Source organism: Acromyrmex echinatior, chromosome 14 (genome assembly GCF_024713525.1).
Source record: "Acromyrmex echinatior isolate Ae372 chromosome 14, ASM2471352v2, whole genome shotgun sequence".
Taxonomy (NCBI): Eukaryota; Metazoa; Arthropoda; class Insecta; order Hymenoptera; family Formicidae; genus Acromyrmex; species Acromyrmex echinatior.
This window is the reverse complement of record NC_141865.1, coordinates 8,851,752-8,872,460: the sequence shown is the minus strand read 5'-3', so window position 1 is coordinate 8,872,460 and position 20,709 is coordinate 8,851,752. Positions and strand designations below refer to the sequence as shown.

The 20,709-nt window shown below is 32.1% G+C and overlaps 1 protein-coding gene across 1 annotated transcript; it reads left to right on the top strand.

Annotated features, from left to right (window-relative positions):
* The first annotated feature begins 10 nt into the window (after positions 1-10).
* Positions 11-6,954, top strand: LOC105148900 (mitochondrial sodium/calcium exchanger protein). Its single transcript, XM_011060934.2, has 8 exons — positions 11-258; positions 1,738-2,063; positions 4,017-4,097; positions 4,496-4,615; positions 5,073-5,399; positions 5,840-5,958; positions 6,093-6,246; positions 6,499-6,954. Exons 2-8 carry the CDS (start codon positions 1,772-1,774, stop codon positions 6,858-6,860), a joined length of 1,455 nt encoding a protein of 484 aa, XP_011059236.2. The 5' UTR covers positions 11-258; positions 1,738-1,771; the 3' UTR covers positions 6,861-6,954.
* Positions 6,955-20,709: the final 13,755 nt, after the last annotated feature.

The following is a 20,709-nucleotide window of genomic DNA, read 5'->3' as shown; positions in this document are numbered from 1 at the left end:
TTGCATTCTCGTCAAGCTCCTCGTCGAATCTTTTTTTCAGGATGATTGCTCGTACGTTTGGCAAATTTCCGCCGCGAAACGTTGTGAGTGGGTGAGGAACACTGAAGACTGCTATTCAAATTCGGTGATTCAGTACACGATACTGTTATTCTGCTACTTCAGATCCGAAAACGTGGCAGAGTTTGTTGGCGGCTTGGCTCCTGTACTTTTTTGGTTACTTTATTTATTCTTAATCTTGGGGACTACAGCAGATAATTTGTAAGTTTTAAGATTTATTTTGATCTGTTTGTAGATCATTTATTAAGAAACAAAATTATCGATGAATTTCTGCATATCAAAAATTCTCTATCAAATTATTTTGTATACTATTTGTCATAACGTATTTTTGTAAAAAACGAAATAAACAAAGTGGTAAATAAAATATATTTAAATGTAGATACTTGTAAAATTGTAAGGTTTTTAAAATAATGCTCAATCACGAGTGCAAATTATGAGACGTAAAAGCGAGTAACAATAAAATTGCATCTTTTCTTGGTACTGAAACTGAGAACTTTGGCCAAGTTCAATCTCGATGAAAACGTGTTACCGTCTACCGAATATAGATGATTACATAACTACAACGAATTTTGACTTCTGGCAACTAACCAAGCCAATAACCGAAAGATTCATGTTTTCCCGTATTTCAAACGTCTACGTTCTATGGAGTGGTTTCTTATAAAATGATAAATGAAAGTTTCTCTATTCTTTCGAGTTATACAAATATAGGGAAAATGGCAAATTGCCATGTTTGTAGAATCGCATCCAATAACAAAGTTTTGGAATCCTGAAAACCGTAATTTTCTAGTTGTATTTAAACACTTAAATATCGTTATTGTAAAAATTAGCTTTCATTTCAATGTTTTTTAATTTGTTAAATTATATGAGAACATGTACAAAAATTTATTATAATAATATATTGTCAGTAAGATCAACATAATATAAAATATAAGCTATAAATTTATAAAGCGATTTACCAAACTATAAAGATGTACTCGATATTTCGATTGCTTTTATGCTGGCAGCTTTTAAATCCCATATATCTTTAAAAATTGTTAAGATTTTTGTAGCATTTATTTTGTTGCGTTTAATGATAAAAATATGACGGTTCTTATGTTATTAAATTTGTTGGAGTTCAGCTTTGATGTGTGTAATCAGTATAATAGTTAAAACTCAGTTAAAGAAGGTAAATTTACTTTTCTGTAAATAACATACTTTCTGCATGCAGTAAAATAGCAATGTTAAATGTATACAGGATTAGTTTAATAATATATGCATTTCAAATGAGCGACTTTCAAATGTCATTTCCTTTTCAAGCTAATTGATTCACGTACTTTACGTTCCAAACGTTTCAAATAGAGTTGTTATACACATAATACATATAATTTATACATATAATTACATGGAAATTGCCATTCAACGTATAGATTTTAATGTTATGACTAAAAAATAAAATTTAACAAACCGAGAAATTACATATTATAGAAAAAATGTTATAAAAAATATATTACAATTATAAAAACAAGGAATGTCTATTTTAATAATATTTAAATCGAAAATTTAATTGGACTTTCCAAGACTATTCTTAGTCTTGTTAATCTATCAATAAATTCTTCATTATAGGGGATAAACTGAAATACTTTAGACATAAGTATTAGTAGCATTAATGATATAGATTCATTACGACGTTTTTATTTCCAGTTTTTGTCCAGCATTGGCAGTAATAGCCAGTGTAATGCATCTATCGGATAGCATAGCAGGGGTGACAATATTGGCATTCGGAAACGGCGCGCCTGACATCTTCACGTCCCTCGTGTCGAGAGGCGACGAAGTGATAATAATGTTCACCGAATTAATCGGCGCAGGTGTCTTCGTGACCTCGCTGATTGCTGGTTCTGTCGCGATAACTAAACCCTTTAAAGTTTCGCTCAGGTCTCTCATGAGGGACGCTTGTTTTTATATCGTTTCCATATGCTGGATAAACTACGTGGTGTGGGATGAGATGGTTTACCTCTGGGAAGCCATAAGTACGTCTGCTATCTTTATTTGAATCCGATAAGCTAATATTGGTTGACTCTTTCTCACTCTTGCCGCCATATACTACGATTTCTATTTGCCATTTTGATACTAATCGATTATATCATACAATCACATTCATAAATGCGATAAAATAAATTTTAAATTATTTCTTTTTTCTTTGTTGTTTTCATCAATTTTTATAACTCGACAATTGATAGAAGATTGTAACAAGCACATACTTTACGAAAAAAAATGTTTTATACACAAAAAAGATATCGCGAAAAAGAAATTATACAGTCTTTTTGTTCATATTACTATAAGATGTTATCGATTATTATCTCATGTAAAAGAAGGTACATAGAAACACGATTAATTATTATTCGTACTTTATATTCGAATGCTAATGCTAGTAATTTATGCATGAATACTTGAATAGAATAAATATGATCTCGATTGTTCCATCCTATGTCAATTGAATAGATGATTAACTCATATTAGTAATAAGTTCCAAACTTTACTTAAGCTAATTTTTGCGAACTATTAATAGATGAAAAACTTATAATACTGAGTATTGCGATATGTTTACATTTATGTACACATACACACACACATATATACATACATACACATATATATATATATATACACACATACAATATAATATTATATTATTCAAATTAAACATTTAAATGCTAATTAAATGCTAAACAAAGTGATTAAATTGTGATATTGATTTTGTTAAAAATCGGAATAATTATATAGAGCAGTATTTGGCAAAATTGATATTTCACGTATCAAATTACGTCATGAGCGAGAAAGTTTATCTGCGGGAAGCCATAAGTGGTTTCATTCTGGAATAACGATAATTCTTCGGCGAATTTAATTAAGCTACGCCGCAGTTTCTCTCCACCACCTGCCTGACTGGGCTTGCAATCTGACTGTCGATGAATTTTTGCGGGATTCCGCGGCAAGGAATTCGTTTCACCGGGAAAACAGGGATTATTGTTGCAGTGGATAAAGTCCATGGAAATAATCTTGCGCCCGAACAAAGCAGAATAGACGGAAGCTATTATTAAGCCACGCATAAAGCTGCGTCGAATATCATGATTCATCTTTTTTCATATTGCACGATGCGATAGTAAATAGATAAACAGACAGAAATTCAATTTTTATTTATTTAGATCAGTATTTCTCAAACTTTTTCAGACCACTACTTTTTTAATTCTCTATCAAATTATTTCTAATTTCCCGTACTTCTTAGATATATATAATAATAAAATGATAATCTATATTATATACAATAAAAAATAAAAAAAATTTATACATTTATCAATATTTTTAAAAAATTACAAAATAAGAATTCCAATTATTTGCATAGTTATGCAATATATATATATATACACACACGCAGTTCTTATCAATATAATATAAAAAATATTTTATTAAAAAAAAATCTATGTACGTTTAAAATTCATTAAATATATTTTATATACTTAATGAACTTTGTTGGATAATGATATACAAACAATCTCATCAATTTTCTTGTTGTCTTCTTATGCCTAATTCTCTCTTCTAAATAAAATCAAATAATCCCAAGAGAAGTTTCCACTTTGAGAAATACTGATCTAGCTTGACAATTTGCCCGAGCAATTTTAATATATAATTAAATATAAATGACACGTAAAAAATTTTCGCTGTATCTATTTACTATTTGCTTCATTAAAAATTTTTTAAATGGATTCCTTTCCCGGCATTATTACTTTTCTGTTTTTACATTAAAAAGAAGGAGCAATTAAGATTTTTTTTCTTTAATTAGAACATGAAAAGGCGGATATTATCAAGTTTTTTTGCGTAATATTATATATGTGGATCATTCATTATTTTAGCGGTATATGTAGGGAAATAATCTTGCGAGCCAAGCGACATTAATGCTTCTTAATGCTGATATATTTTAATTGCAGGTTTTATTCTGATCTACATATTGTTCATTGTGGTGGTCATGATAATGCAGGTATATGACACCAGAGAGGAGACTCTAAAAAGTACGTTACAGTATTCTTCGATTCGCGAATCACGAAGAGTCTTTAGTTTTTACTTTTTATTTTAGACAATAAAATTTCGAAAACTCGTAACTTTTAAAAAGTACACACAAGTTTACATTTAACAATGTTTTCTTCGAATGTAAATAAAACTTTACTCTCTGCGGAAGTCTAATTCGCGAGGAGAGATATATTCCCGAGATACTTCTATGCTCGAAATTTTATGATCAGTGTTCAAGAACTTCTATTTCTATTCTAAAACGAGAAATATCTCTCTTCATAACCCATGAATTCGCTGCAATGTGAAAAAGATGACTAGCTCCTTCCTTATCGCCTACAGAAAATTTTCACCATACTAAGTATCGATCTCTTTTCCCGAGAACATTCTTATGTACTTTCAGCCAGAATCCCAAGTGTGCCCGATCCAGACGTCCTGCATACTTACTTGGCGAACAGAGACACAGGCGCCATTCCCAAGATTCCCGGTAAAAGCCGACCTTTTGGGTTACATGCCAAACTAGGTACCAAGCGTCGTTTTTACGACTCATCGCACATATCCTTATATCTTTAGTTCTTTTGAATTTTTCAATAGTCGAATTTTTTTCCGGAACGATGCGTTTTTTTCCGCTTCGTAAGTAAAGTGTTCTGACTTCTACTCGCGCATGTTTAAGATGTTGTCAATCATTTACAAGTAAAGCTTGAATTGTAACATTAATTCTTTGCCAATTATTTTACAATTATTATCTTCACTGTATGCATTTGCACGTTTAGCTCATAGTTTGTAATCAAATATGTGTAAATATTTTTAATATATGAGAAGTAAATTTTTGATATTTGTTCTATTTTTTTTTGTTTAAAATCAAAGTTTTAAGTTTTTAAGTATTGTGGATTTAGTTTGTTCTTGTTTTGAAATTTTCATATATGATTTAATTTTAATTTTTCTTTGTACTGATATATATATATATTTGTATGGACTAGATATCGCAATCGCTACGGAGCTAGAAAGAGCCAAGTTACGGAGAGGTTCTGTCCAGTTAAGCCCGGAAATTAGTGACTATGTTTCCGACCGACCGAAAGGTCTCTTCAGAGAATTTTTATATGATGTCAATCCAATCAGCAAAGAAGATTGGAAGAAATCGGGAATATTGTTTAAGATTGTCTTGATCATACGTTCACCCGTCATGCTACTGTTACAGTTGTTTATACCTGTCGTAAATCCTACCGTTGAAAAACGAGGCTGGTCAAAGCTACTAAATTGCTTCCAGTTATGTATAACACCTACGATAGCACTATTTTTATTAAATGGTTAGTTTCATTCATTTATACTGCTCGTAACAATATAATATATAGATAATTATAAATCAACATTAATAATAAGCTATTTAAGATAAATTAAATTGTAAAAATGCTTTTTAAAGTTTTAACTTGATAATCATGTATGTATTTTTTGAAAAGTTATTTAAAACAGAAGATAAAAAGATATAACCGGAATTTATTTTTTTATTAAAATATTAAAGGTTTTATTTATTATTTTTTAATATTTCTTCCATGCATTCTCTTCTTGTGAATAATTTTCCATGATATTATAGAAATATTCTCCGTAATATCTTCCATTGCAAAACGATAGATATGAAATCCAGATGAGCAGTCAATAATGCATAATCGTCATATCGACACTTGACGTGGTACCGGCATAACAGCCGGTACCACTCAACTTCAATTTCATTTTAACTGTTTTATTGCAGTTTGGCAAACGACTTTTGGCAATGTGCCGCTAATACCGTTAGTCCTCGTTGTCGGTTCCACAATTGGTGTAATTGTATTTCTAACGACACACGTGGATCGTGTTCCAAAATTTCATAATGTGAGTACTCTTCTTTCTTCTTGTACGGATAGTAGGAATTTTTTAAGCATCTATTATTATATTCAAAAATACGGAAAATCCATATTCGACAATTTATTAATAGCCAAATGTGTTGAGAATTAATAATATTCCAGATATTTGCATTTCTCGGATTTTTGGCTGCCATGTTGACAGTTTATTTAGTGGCCGGAGAAGTCATGGGGGTACTTCAATGCATAGGATACGCAAGCGGTATATCTGATGCCATGCTAGGAATCACTTTTCTTGCATGGGGAAACAGCATCGGAGGTGAGCAACATGAAAAATGTTTCTTTTTTTTTTAAGTTAAAGAAGTGTATGTGATAACCCAAAATATAGTTGACAAGATTGTACTTTCTTGAATTAACTTTTCAAATACGATAAAAGAAACAATATAACATAAATTGTAATAATCGTTATGGCATTTTTCGATAATTATATCTTTTTAAAGTTTCCAATTAATGTTTCGTTCGTTAATAATAGTGTATTCGAAATATTTATATCAGCTGAATCACTGCTTAGATCTAGTAGCGAACGTCGCTATTGCCAGACGGGGATTTCCACGCATGGGATATGCAGCTTGTTTCGGCGGGCCAATGTTTAACACTCTACTGGGACTTGGACTGACTTATGGCATCGCTGCAGCCACTGATCCTGAACAACATACCAAGATTAGAGTCGGCAATATGGCACCTGGCTGTATAGCTTTTCTCCTGTGCTCACTAATAGCTACTATAATTTACCTGAACATCACGGGAGCTACCGCACGTTACTCTTACGGCGGTCTCTTATATTCAATCTACTTTGCTTTCATTCTCATACAATTTTTAAGTGAATTCCACGTTATACATCCACTTGGCACTGATCACAGACCTGATGTATAAAGCTACTACTATCTATGGCATTTAACGTATTGCTTTTCATATAGTTGTATCATTATATATATAAATGCAAAATAATAAAAGGTCTATTTGCAATTAGTTGAGAATCATCCCCTATTTTTCTCTATTTTCACAACGTTAGTGTTGCAGGATAAGATGAAAGAGTAAAAAGAGTAAAAGTAGAGTAAAGAGTAAAAAATATGGAAAAGCGCATCTCTCATGAATTATGTTAAATGAGTCAAGATTATATGGATAAGAGGAAAGATGCATTTTTAACATAGAGCGGAAGGCAAGCTTCGTAGGAAAACGTTCGGGCACCAGATATATACGCGAAGGAAAAGACGGGCTGGCGAGCGACGTCAGGTCGTTTTTAGACATTTCCCTAGAGAGAACGAGGTGTCCCGTTTCCGACCGAAACCGGTTAGTATGGCTACCATAACGCCGAAACGGAAACCACAAGTCATGAGGCGGTTAGGAGTCTTGGTACGCGTCAGTTTTAAATTTTACATTGCGCCGTATATCATGGTAACCTCGAGTGCTACACAGACCTTCGTAATTGAATCTGTTATTAGGTGAGGGACATAGTTTCTATGTGCAAACATTTCTTACACGTTTCTCATTTTCTTTCAAACGCAATAAAAGAAGTGGACGTTAAATTATTTTTATCCTTTCATATCTGCCTTCGCCTATACATAAACATCCGTTTAATCGATCATATCATGAAGAGTGTGTCCCACTTCTGTCATATTGTCTTGAAATAACTCTTCTTTGACAAATTTATCGTCGATTTATAATCTTCAATAGAAATATTAAATAATCCATATTTTTTCTCGCAACAATTAGTCATTTAATTTTGTAGTCACTTAAGTTTCTCATTGTAAGAAAAAAAATAGATGATAAAATATTCTTTAGTTAATCTCATATAGAATTTATGTTAACAAAACATCGATTTTTAAAACACAATTATAAAACAAATTTCAAAATTCTAAACAATTAAAAATTATGGCCACATAATACTAGTTTAATAATTTAAAAAATTTCATGTTCAACATACATAAAAGAATAGTTTTCTATTCGTAAAATATGTTTGTCATTGAATATCTTTTATAGAAAATAGAAGGGAGTCAAGAGTAACAGATGTAACATTGACGTTATTCGACCTCTTCCACACCTTTTCCACTTTCTGTCTCCTTTGCTACAGATATTGCCGGAGAATTGCTCCTGCTAGTCTCCTTCAACGTGTGTACCAAGATAGATCTCCATTGTCTTTACGCGAAGTTTAATTCCGAACCTCTACCTTCCGTTTCCCTTTTGCCCTATCAAAGTACCGATAGAACGATGAACAAGGAGAGAGATAGACCAAAGTTTTGCTATTGTAAAATTTGGATCTCCTTTATGTTAGTATCTGCGTACGTAAAGAGAACCTATTATTGAGAAGAAGCTTTAGCAAAGACTTCACGAAATAGTTTTCTTTATGTATATTGAAAGGATACGAAGGGATTTATCTTTAAGTCAATGTCATGTTTAAGTCAATATACCGAATTCAAGTTATATACTTGTTATCACTTTTGTTTCTAAGCTTTGAATTTTGATATTGTATATTGGAAGAATACAAAGAGATTTATCTTTACCATTTAAATCAATTTTTCCAATTCAATGTATTATAATAATAAATTATATGAGTATCATCTTTGTTTCTGTGCTTCGAATTTTGATTACAGCATGGTCGACATGTGACAAAATGTGCGCATCCGACAAATTCATTATTCTCAATTAATTTGTCGCACAGAATGTAGGCGCGACAACACCTGTTGTTCCCGATATACATAAATAGTATTTAATTGTGTGCAATTAATGTTCATCAATATAAAATATACACCCCATTTAACATTTGCCAGAAGTGTATGTTGTTGAACGTTGTTGAAGAGAGTCACCAAAAAGTATACATAAAGGATTTAGTTAAATATTTATCTTGATCAAATTAATCATTTCGTTAAAATGAAAAGCTATCAATTACTAGCATTATGCAACAGAATGTTCTATTAAAAACATAAAAAAAAATATTTTAAAAAACATAAAGTATCAGAAATATCAGATTGTAGCATAATGCCATAGCATTATTATATTTTTTTCTCTCTCTCTCTCTCTCTCTCTCTCTCTCTCTCTCTCTCTCCCTCCCCTTCATCGTTCTTAAGTATTCAAAAGTCAATGAACAAGTATTAAGAATCCATTATAGAAATTAAGTTGGCAGACAATTGTCTTTTAGAGATACAGACTTCCTTATATATTTAGCTCATTATTTCTTACCGCATTTTATCTAATTATTTTTGTGTTATATTAGTCATTGACAATACCGAAGATAAATTTTCATAGCAAGTATTTTACTTTTTAATGAAACGAAAATTTGCTGACGAATATTGAATAAGTTTGTTTGAAAGTAAAGAAAACTTTATCGAACCATATTTTAGAGTCGACCCTTCGTCTAGACGAAAGACTGGATCGGTGCCCAGCATCCGTAGATAAGATTCCTGTCTAGCCTCTTCCGTGCCAACGCGAGCTAACGACCCTCTCATCCGGATCGCTCGTTCAAGAGTAGCAAACGCAGAAAATATTCAACATTACTAAATCGAGAAACGTAAGAAAGAAACATTATCGTTTTTTTTTTGTAACGTCTATAGATACGATTTCTATTCATAATGTTTAAAAAAAGCATAAAAATAATTCTGCTTCAATATAAAAAGACAGAAAAGTATTAATAAACGCACAAATATAAATTGTAACAAATTAAATTATTTAAGTATATAATCCTTTCTCTCTCCTCTTTTAAAAAATATCATCAATTTATACATGTATTAAAACATCATATTAAAATAGTACTCGTGGCAGTGAACTCTAATGTAGTTTAATGTTAAACGTTTGCCCAGAGTACACTTCGCCGACATATCAATTATCTACTTTCGTGTAACATTTATGGTATTATATTACTCTCCGACAGCGCAGGTATCGTTTAATCATGGACGGATATGGAATTAACAGCTAACAGACGATTAATTAATCAAAATTAAACATGTGCCTACGTAAAATGTAATATTTTTGTGTGTATACATATATACATATATATAATATATATACACACATATGTGATTAATTCGCATACGAACATAAAGTGTACGATAGATATAATCGTGGTTCATCATAAATTATCTAGTTATGCTGAATGTTCTCAAACGCTCGGGAACTCAATAAAGCTCGGATGCCCGACTATAATGTATAACATTACTTTTATTTTGATGGCATCGAGGTCTATGAAACCTCCAATCGATGCTCGATATCAAGACTAAATAAAGTATCTGCGCCACCGTTATTACTTCCGGCAAACTTCTGTCATTAATTCGACTGGAGGACTTTAAAGGGAAACGCCGCTGTAATATCTGTCTCGTGTTTGCCGTCGTTCAAGTTTTTATTCTCACCGCAAAATAACTTTTGAGAGATATGTTCGATTGCAGCTCCACTTATAGCACTTTTATATAACGTCAGTTTCGTACAAAAAAAGTCCCATTTTTAAAAGAGATACTTTATAACATGTCGTTTTAATCTAAATAACTCGTATTTCATTGAATTTTTAAGAAGATTTTAAATAAAATGACAAGAAACAATTCCAATTCACTTTTTATCTTAGATTAATTAATTCGTTTCTGAATTGACTATCACTTCATTAATTAAACAGATATATGTGTCCACACACACACACGCGCGCGCGCATAAAAATACAAATAAATACAAATAAATATAAATAAATTATTTCGTGGAAATAATTAAAAAAATGTTTAAATAAATGAGAAGTTAGTATTAGAATCATCAGTAGAGATGTAATAATGCAGTATATATGCTAATTTAATTTTAAAATATTAAATTTGCAATACGAGCTAAGTTTTATTACATATTGGATTTACAAAAATTATTACGCTATTCATGCACTCTTGCGTATATATTTGCGGATATACGAAGTTAAAAATAACGACAATAACGACGATGTCGCATATGCTCCGCTCGATTTAACTCCCGCGTTAATGCGTGCTACGAACGATAACGTTTTACAGCATTGCAGACATTTGTTACATATACATTTCAATGATTTGCACAAATGTGCGCTTCGGTCCAAAAATTAAATAAAATGCACAAATTGTACGTACATTGCTGGGACATATTTATTCACGTGTTTATATAACACCGTAGTGCAATATGCAATGTTTAAAGAATTTTCCCCCACGTGAACAAGATTTAACTGATATGTCGATACGATACATACACATTGCAACGATCTCATTTCTCATTTGCCTCCGCCAAATGATCTCAGCCTCCACTTCGCGAAGTTTGATATTCTGCCGGGAAATATATATTGTAGTCAGATAGAATATATTACACTTGTGAGATATTATGCCCATATTACTTGCGCCAGCCAAATAGGAAATGGCGATGATAAACTGCATGCTTATACGTAATTCGAATGAGATAGACCAATACTGCTAGGCTTTTTACGGTTTACATCGATTTACGCCAATGATTTATGACGAGTTATGGCGCATTGCTGCTTATACGCCACAACTTTCTATACGTTGACAGAATTTATAATTCAGGCATTACAAGAAATTTAGCTTCGATGTACGAAGGTCATGTATGTGGTACGTTTGAGTTGAGACGGTAGTCCGGATTCTGCTGAATCACGATTTCATGAATTATTGACGATAGCTGAACTGGAAATTGATTTTCTGATGTTAGCAGCGGTATCGTATTCGCCAAACATTTTTTATTTCCAAGCGTTATGTATCGAATGTTTTGTGTTGATGACACAGCTCGACTGTCCGATATCCGGAAAAATTAATCTCTTTGCTGAAAGATCAATACACTACACAATATCGTCGTCAATGAATAAGTATGGATATAAAGGACAGAATGTAACAAAAATTGCCGAACACAGGCAGATATATTGTATTTTGAAATAGCATATTTATACTTGTTAAAAAGACAAACAAAAATATAGAGTAATTCTAAAATAAATTGTCAAACTTTGCAAATATATTTTTAAATTATTTTAAGATTAATTTTTTTCTGTATTTATATTCGTTAATATTTAATCGAGTTTTGTTCAGTTAATTAAAATATATGGAATGAATCAGTTAAATAAAAGACAAAATGATTTTTTTACGTAAAAGTTAATATAAGAATTGCGAATTTCCATCTGCATTTTATGCAATGTAGTCGCATTGCGCAAAATGCGAAGAATTGAGAAAAATAGCGTTAACGATATCGAGCTCAAGGGAACAGGCATTTAAGGCCATAGTAACAAATACTACTTTGGAGAGAAATGGTGAAATCGAGAAATACTTAGGTGATCGTTAGGTCTGATCGCAAAGATCGACGAAATTACGCTTGTTGTCACAGAAACTAGTCGTTGAAATGCTCAATACATATTGACTTAAAATAAAAAGATAAATGATAGAATAAAATCGTTTTTAATTCATAATTTACTAAGCAAAATTATTTCCCATTTTGCATGCACAATTTTTTATTTCAATTAAATAATAGATCAAAAATTTGTTATGTTGTTCTTAAACAGAACAAAATAAAGAGAAAACGTATGTGCATAAGTAAAAATTTATTGAAGATATATCCGTAATTTTTTATGTGCATATAAAATGTATCTATGCGTTAAGCTACAGAATTAATGCAATCGCAGCTAATTTTGAACAGAATCGCAATCCCAGCAATAATATCAGGATAACGTGAAATAATTGGGCATTGAATGCGTTGACGCATACAAAAATCGATAATCGGTCGTATTGCTGTTAAACAAAAACAAATCGACCGAACAGTACTTGAAATAGTAGAAATAAATTCTTGTGACTCGCAGTAGAATTTAATAGAGGACCGAGATGGCTTATCGCTCTGACGGCTCGATACCGCTAACTGTCCAAAAAACATTGCTATTTCCTGATTTTATTATCCCGTCGTTTCTGTATTCCCGAAAAATCTCGTATGTCGTTATATGTAACGAATGAATACATTTTAATTTTCGTGCCCACGCGCTTCACGAAAAATAACACAATAATAGCCGCTGTTAACTCAGCAGCAAATATGCATCGATAATCAATAACAACATTTTATAACTTAAAATTTTGCATTGCCAATAATGTACATTTATGGATTATAATTCTCATTTCTGCTTTCTGTTTATTTATGGTAAATAATAAAAAATGTAAAATAATTTACAATTTAGTCATTTAATTCTGACGAAAGCAACGTGAAATGGATAATATATAACATAAATACTGTATTCGATATTAATTAATATGAAACTAGCACACACAAGAATATTCTTTATTGACATAATTTTAATCTTCTATGATAAACTGTTTACGTCGCACGAGATAACCTGGAATAAACTGCGCAATTTACAGTAAGCAAAAAAAAAGGATAAAATGGAGGATGCTCAATTTATATATATATTAAATTAATTGAAAAATATGAATATATAATTGACAAAAAGCAATGCTCTGCAAGAAATATAATCAATTTATTTTTGTGGGAATGTGAGAGATTACCGATGTGAACTAATGCCGCTTCTCGCTGACAAAAGTGTACTTCAAATTTCATGGCGAATAACGTTACGCGTTCACTCTCCGCCAATTCCAAGACCCTTTATATCAAGCGAGTAAATTGGGAAATATATTTACGAGCAAGCGAAGTAATAACTTTAAGGAAAGAGTTCCAAGATTTGCTGAGATTACGTGTTACGTGTATGTTATAAGCACTTAACTCACATACTTCAGTTTGATGTATGCACGCTTTTGATTACATTTATATATCAATGTCTTGCATTTCTCAATGATACACGTTTACGAAACTACTTTGAAAGAATAAAAATATAAAATAAAGAGGAGAGAGCTCTGAGAATAAATTTAACGTAGCAATTTGCATTTTTTATTAATTATATGTGTACAAATATATTTTATTTGCGCATTAATAACTGCTGTTAATTGGCTTTTTCATTTTCAATGTTCGGAAGAATAATTTCTATCGAAATATCGCGGATTACGTAAATGTCGGTTTTAATACGGTAATCCTAAAGGCGCGGAACGCGATTCGCCAATGAGTGCATCACAGAGCTGCAGCGTCAGCTAAGGATGCTCATGTTTTCCACCGGGAAATAGAATTTTCACTGCTGCCGCGGGGACTATAGTTTATAGTTTCATGACGGAGATAAACGAGGAAAGTCGATACGACGCCGGTGAAAGTCGACAGTTGGGACGAAACGAGCGGGATGTATTAATTGCCTCGAATAAAGGAGAACGCTATGAACAAAAGCGAGATAGGAGGATCCCCAGTCTCGGAGAAAGAATAAGGGCAAGCATAACGTTTCAAGAAGCCCCCAATTCAGCGAAAAATATCGTAAGAACAATCAGATTAACTGTAAGAGTCTGCTCTCGATAGTTTTATAGTTACTCAATAGTTTTATTATTACTTCTTGTAAGAATATGTGGTTGGAATATTGGCGATTAGTGTAATTTATTAATGATAGTTGAATTCTTATTTTAAAATATTATGTTCATAAGTTTCTCCTAGATATATATTTTTCATTCCAAATTGGATCTAACACTTATTTCGGTATCTATTCGGCATACTATTTCGTTCAAATATTTTTTTTTACATTAATATTAAACAAATTTTGCAATGTGATTTTTCGATAATTTCTCTTCGCCCGTATCTCGGAAGTCATCGAGAAGATTCGAAATTGGACCGATGCTAAGGGGAGGTCGTCCGATCGTAAAAGCTACGGGAATCAAATCGGGAAACGCTTTACGAAGCTGACTGCTATCAGATTCGCTAACTTTTACGACTAGTCGACGCCACTGGTAAACGGAGACGTCGATGTGTTCGCATTTCCCAAGTCGGTGGGATGTAACTTTGGAAATTTTACGGAACACTGAGATACACAAATGTTTAAAGACCACAAGACAGTGGTCGAAAGCTAATTAATGTTGTAAACTAGTTATAGGAAGAGATATACGTTTCTCTCTCAGTAGTTCTCTATATACATATAATATATAAAAAAGAATGTATATTCTCTAAATTTCTTGGAGTGAAATCTCACTCCAAAAGAGTTAAAATACTGCCATTATTAAAAAAGAGTGAAAAATTTGCACTCTTGAATAAGATTTTCACTGTTTTTTTGGGAGGAGGGAGGGAGATGAGGTTCATTCCAAAAGGAAAATAATATTCCTTTTTTGAAGTGAATCTCACTCCAAAAGAGTCACTTTTATTAAAGTGTGCAAATTTTTCACTCTTTTTCAATAGTGGCAATATTTTAACTTTTGGAGTAAGATTTCACTCCAAGAAATCAGAGAGTACATATATAGTTCAGAATTCGCGTAAACCCATCTTGTCGCTAATATGTAACTTTTTAATTGCTTCTTCCTAATTTGTTATTTTGTTTTAATAATAATAATAATAATAATAATAAGTTATCATTAACAAAAGATTTCATGTATTTCGGAAGCGTTCATTTCAAAATCGTTGAAAATTTAACGACATATGAAAAATTAAAAAGGCAACGTGGGTGCTGAAAAAGAAGATGTGGTATTCTTGTGGAAAGTGACGAGAATACGCATGGGAATGGTGAAAATTTTTCGTCACGAGATTATTATACGTATATATAGGTTTGAAGAGATGCGGAGAGTAGAATCGTGCCGGGAGGAGAGGGGGAGGGGGGGGGGAATATTGTACGCCATACTCGAGCATAAGATTTATCTCTACGAAACTGTAGCGGCTCTCGCCCGCATACAATTCGAGGGAATATCGTTTCCGCGCTGAGCGCGCGGCTTTTAATTAAATTGTATATTCGTGCGGACGTCGACGAATAAATTCTCTGCAACTGACGCGTGATCGTTACCGGCAGGAATCGCTTCAGAGCACGTCGACGTCTTGATGCAATCCGTGCGTATCGCAGCCACCTCTGAGAAGCGAGCCTCGTCGAATTCTTTTGTGCCGACAGCCGAGCGACGCTCAATAGGAGGTCTAAGAGGCTCCGTGGGAAAGGACCAGTAATGAATTTTTAATTGGCCGCCCCGTTCTCTTCGATTCCCGTAGAAATATGAATTGTCCGAGTCGCGTTAATTGCTAATTTATACAGCACTTGAGATGCTAGTTGAATTCCGACGTGATTCCTCGTGCACTCAGCTCTCTTTTTCATATTCCGAACGGTGCCTTAATCATTCGACGATATTTTACGGGCAACGTAATTTTCACCGGCGTAATATTGATTTCCGGAAAATTATGATTACTCGGTAAGTACATTGATTTTAATAACGACCGCTCTTGCTATTGTGGTACAACAAATATTATGATTTCTGTGGTAGCTTTACTGTGGTAACCGATGGTTCTAACGCGATGAGTTAAGACAAAAGATATGCATACTTTCATTGAAACCTGCAATTTTATTTAAATTGGAATATATTATAATGTTAATTAATTCGCGTTATGTTCAGCTGTTCTCAACTGCAATCTCAAAACTTGGCTACGTATTAATGTCACTTACGGCTAACGTTGCTTGCTCCCATCTAATTATGTCACATTCAGCGTTATGCAAAGTCTGTTCTTAATTAGCATTAATTAAGGGCAATCGCGCTGACGTGACACAAATTATTCGCTTCTTATGTAGTCACTGAGAAATTGGATTAAGATATTTAATAATATATCGCGAGACACTTTCTCCGTTAAGTTATTTTCTAACGTTAGTAAAAGTTTAATTAATGTTCTTATTGAAAGTCAAGAGTGACGGGCAAAGATATACTTTTAAATGCATATGTAAAAAGAGAAGTTTTCTTCAGAGAATATGAAATTTTATTATTTTCAAAATTTAATAAAATTTCTTTCTTTCTTTCCGTCATCGTTAAGTGAATTAAATAAAAATAAACGCAAAGTCATTAAGATGTAATATTAAGAATAGTTAATATTACAAAAATCAAGATTAAGTATTCGACAATTGTACATCACAATTTAATTCGAAAATTCTGAATATCTTTCACAAAGGACATAGAAATATAACCTCATAAGTCTTTGACAAGAATGGCTCGTAACCACTTGTCTAAAGATGACTGACCACATTGATAATATTGTAGTTAGTTATTGTGGAATATCAGAATTGTGGTGCAATCTCTCAAGTGCAGTGTCGTAAACTCGTCCAACTGCCTTTATATCTATTACTTAATATTGCTTAAAATGATATCACAGATTAAACAATCACTTTTTAAGTGTGGTTGCAATTAAATACGCTACATAAATGTATAAAGGTAATATACTGAATATACATATACTTTTGCAATTATATGAGAACTCATAAAAATTAATCTTTATCATACATTCGAACTGAGACAAAAATCACATGATAGGAAAACGTTGTAATTTCCAGAATATTAATTACAGATATGTGTGTGTGTGTGTGTGTGTGTGTGTGTGTGTGTGTGTGTGTGTGTGTGTGTGTGTGTGTGTGTGTGTGTGTGTACGTGTGTGTGTGTGTATACATAATAATACTCGAGTACGTAGATTCAAATGAAAAATTGTTATTAATATTTTATACGCGCGATAAGTATTTATAAATTGATCTATATACATGTGCGCCTGTTTTTGGAAACTCTCGATCTAAATTATCGATTAAAATACTATACGGTGTAATAACAAAAGATACACATTGTTGAAGCCTCAGCTTTAATCCAGTGCTTTTTCTCTCCCGTAACGCCCATCGTAGTAGGCGAAAGCACTGGGATGCTATCGAGAGGGCTATTTTGCGAGTGGATACCTAACATTCCCTCGGGCTACCATAGAACGTTCGCATGTACGCAATCTGCAGCGCGTTAATGCGCGCGCAACTGTCTCCATATGCGTGCATAAGACCGACATATACGCATATATGTGTGGGCGTTAAAGCAGGATTTCTCAACTTATAATTTATCTATTTGTCGTAAACAGAGGAAAGTTAAATAATAGATAGTTAAATAATACAATTAAATGCTCACTTTGTCATACTTCATTAAGACGATTTTTTAAAACTTTGTAAATCTCTCAAATGCAATTTTTTAAATATAATTTCTTATACAGTTAATGTTTCCAAATACCATTAATTATGATCCGTTTAATGTGATTCGCTACGAGTTGAGTAACGATAAAAACTAAGTTTTATGATGTCAAGCATTTTCGCTTCTCACGTGAAACAAGTAGGAAAAACCGGGGTCAGTTGACTATATAGGTGTAAGTAGAATAATCGAGACTACATTAAAAACAAAACACGCGTAAAGATGTCTGAGCACACAGCAGCGACTACCGCCGTAACATCTTGTTGCGAAGACGTCTATAGAAGTTATGCCATAATTTTAAAAAATCGTACACCTAAGTAAATATTTTTATTCTTAAAGTTTTTGTTTTACAATCGTATATGATTGTCTGAGATATTTGATTTCTACTTAGATAATAAAATTATTAATAAATATAGTTTTTATTTAATAAAGTTCAACAGATTTTTTTTTGTTTATGTGTCTTTGTTATCGTATATTGTTAATGTTTTTTTAAAAAATAAACGGATGGGGATAGTAGACTAACCATAGCATGGACTAGCATGATTCATTTAGTGACGACTCTTATAGTACTTACTCAAAATTTTATTATATTTTTTTTATTTAAAGAGATTTTCCTCAGTAAATGTTATATAAGTTTAGTTCCCTCATGTCCAATCTCGAAAACTAGGCTCATTCCACGTGTTTTTGCACAAAATGAACAAATTTTGCAAAAAGAAGCATTGTTTTGCCTTGAGAAGTGAATGTTTGTGTTTAAAATATATTTTTATGAAACTTTTATTAATATATAGCCAAAGATGTAGCTTAAAATACATTATCTTTATTTTAATAATCTTAATCGAATTACTCCGGTCCCGAGGCTAGTTAAATCAGATGGGATGCATTAGAAAAATGCCTTTTTTTTCATATTAGTTATCAGTTTCCCCTTATTATTAAAATATTATTAAGTAGTCAAATGTATGTAGTAACTGGTGTAGAATTCATTTTTTCGATAAGTCTCTTAATTTCGCCTGTAAACATTCGAAACTGAAAAACGAGTCTACTAGTCTCGGTCTCCCTACACTTTTAGCGGAAATTATTTAAATGCGAAAAATATAAGTATTTGGAAACGCAAAATTTGTAATAATTTAATAATTGTACTCGACGACATTTAAAATAAAGAATTAAAATATATAACGTTTTCGATAAAAATATGAATATTTCTTAATTATAATTTATTTCAGACACACGCGTTTATTAAATGATATAGAAATATGAATCATTTTATTCGTCTGCAATGTATGTGGTAATCAATTTTGAATACATCTACACTGTCATTAAATGTGTGGGTGTACTGTTAGATATATTTTAATTCTTAAAGAAATATTTTCGTATATTAAAAAATACGAAAATATTTATTTAAGAATAAAAATGCTAGTTTTTCAGATATTTTTACTCATGTTAATTACGTTGTGCGACATGAAATAATCGGAAAGCATTGAGAATTCCTGCGACAAAGGAAGGACCAACGACCAGTATTTGTTGCGGTACACACGGATTCGTGTCCTGGACGCTCGTATTCTCGATCATATCTCACCCGTACAATGGTCGTGCCAGGCAGTCCCTACTAATTAACAGTCGCTATTAGCCGACCTGGTCAATTATACCTGAATTATTCTGGCGATGATGTCGCGCCGATGATGGCTGTGCCCGACCACTGATCACGGTACGTACGGACGTATAGCATGACAAATCGCCACGTCCCAACGTTTGTCGTATGATGTCTCCGAGCGTAGAGGCAGCTAGAGCGGCAGTTAACGGATGGACGAACGTGCGTCCTCGATTTTGCATCGCGTGGCGTGTTGATTTTGGCACGGGGCGTACCGAAGCAGCGAGTTAATAATGATGGCGCGGTTTAGTAGCGAAGTAGATTTGCCTCGTGTATTATCATAATGATCAACGAACGGAATATGATATACAGATGAGAAATCCGAATCGGACGTGACGAATCGGAGATTCGTTAAGTTTCATCATTTATGAATTTCGTTAAACTGTAAGTCTCATTAAACGAGCAGTATTATGAATAAAATACATTGCCTAGAGATATACGCGAATGAGTTATAAATAATTAAACTCTCTAAATAGAATATTAAATGTATAAAATGTATTAAAAAATTATAAATAATTAAAGAATTAATTAATTTGCGTGTGCTAAATACAATCATATTAAAACTAAGAATTTATAATATAATATAATATAACATTTCAATAAAACGTTTATTTTTAAAATTATTATAAAAATAAAAATGGCATGCAATGTTAAAATACTCGGAATCACATATGAATCTAACACTAAAGTAGTCACAATTTTAATCTTTTTCAAACATATAAATATTTTTAAAGAAATTTTAATATTGTATTAATATACATAAAAGTTCAATGTAAAATTCAGTCACATACTATCGTATAAAATTATCACACAAAATATACATATTTAAATCAGATCGAAATTAGACAAAGTGATACGAGGATTTTTCCATTCAACTGGTCATTGATAAAATATAAAATTTGAAATCTATTTAATTCGATTTAAATATAAAATTGTATTCATAATAAAAGAGCTATTTCATTAGAAAAGCTATTGACTTTTACGCACATATTCACTTTTATCATATATATATATTTTTTTATGTATTTATATGTGTATGAAGAAAAAACTTTTCTCTGGGAAATAGATAACGACAGAA

Coding starts and splice junctions, on each gene's coding strand:
- LOC105148900 (XM_011060934.2), top strand. CDS start 1,772: ATGCATCTATCGGATAGCATAGCAGGGGTGACAATATTGGCATTCGGA. Junction 4,098..4,495: donor CAGAGAGGAGACTCTAAAAA/GTACGTTACAGT, acceptor ATGTACTTTCAG/CCAGAATCCCAAGTGTGCCC. Junction 5,400..5,839: donor AGCACTATTTTTATTAAATG/GTTAGTTTCATT, acceptor GTTTTATTGCAG/TTTGGCAAACGACTTTTGGC.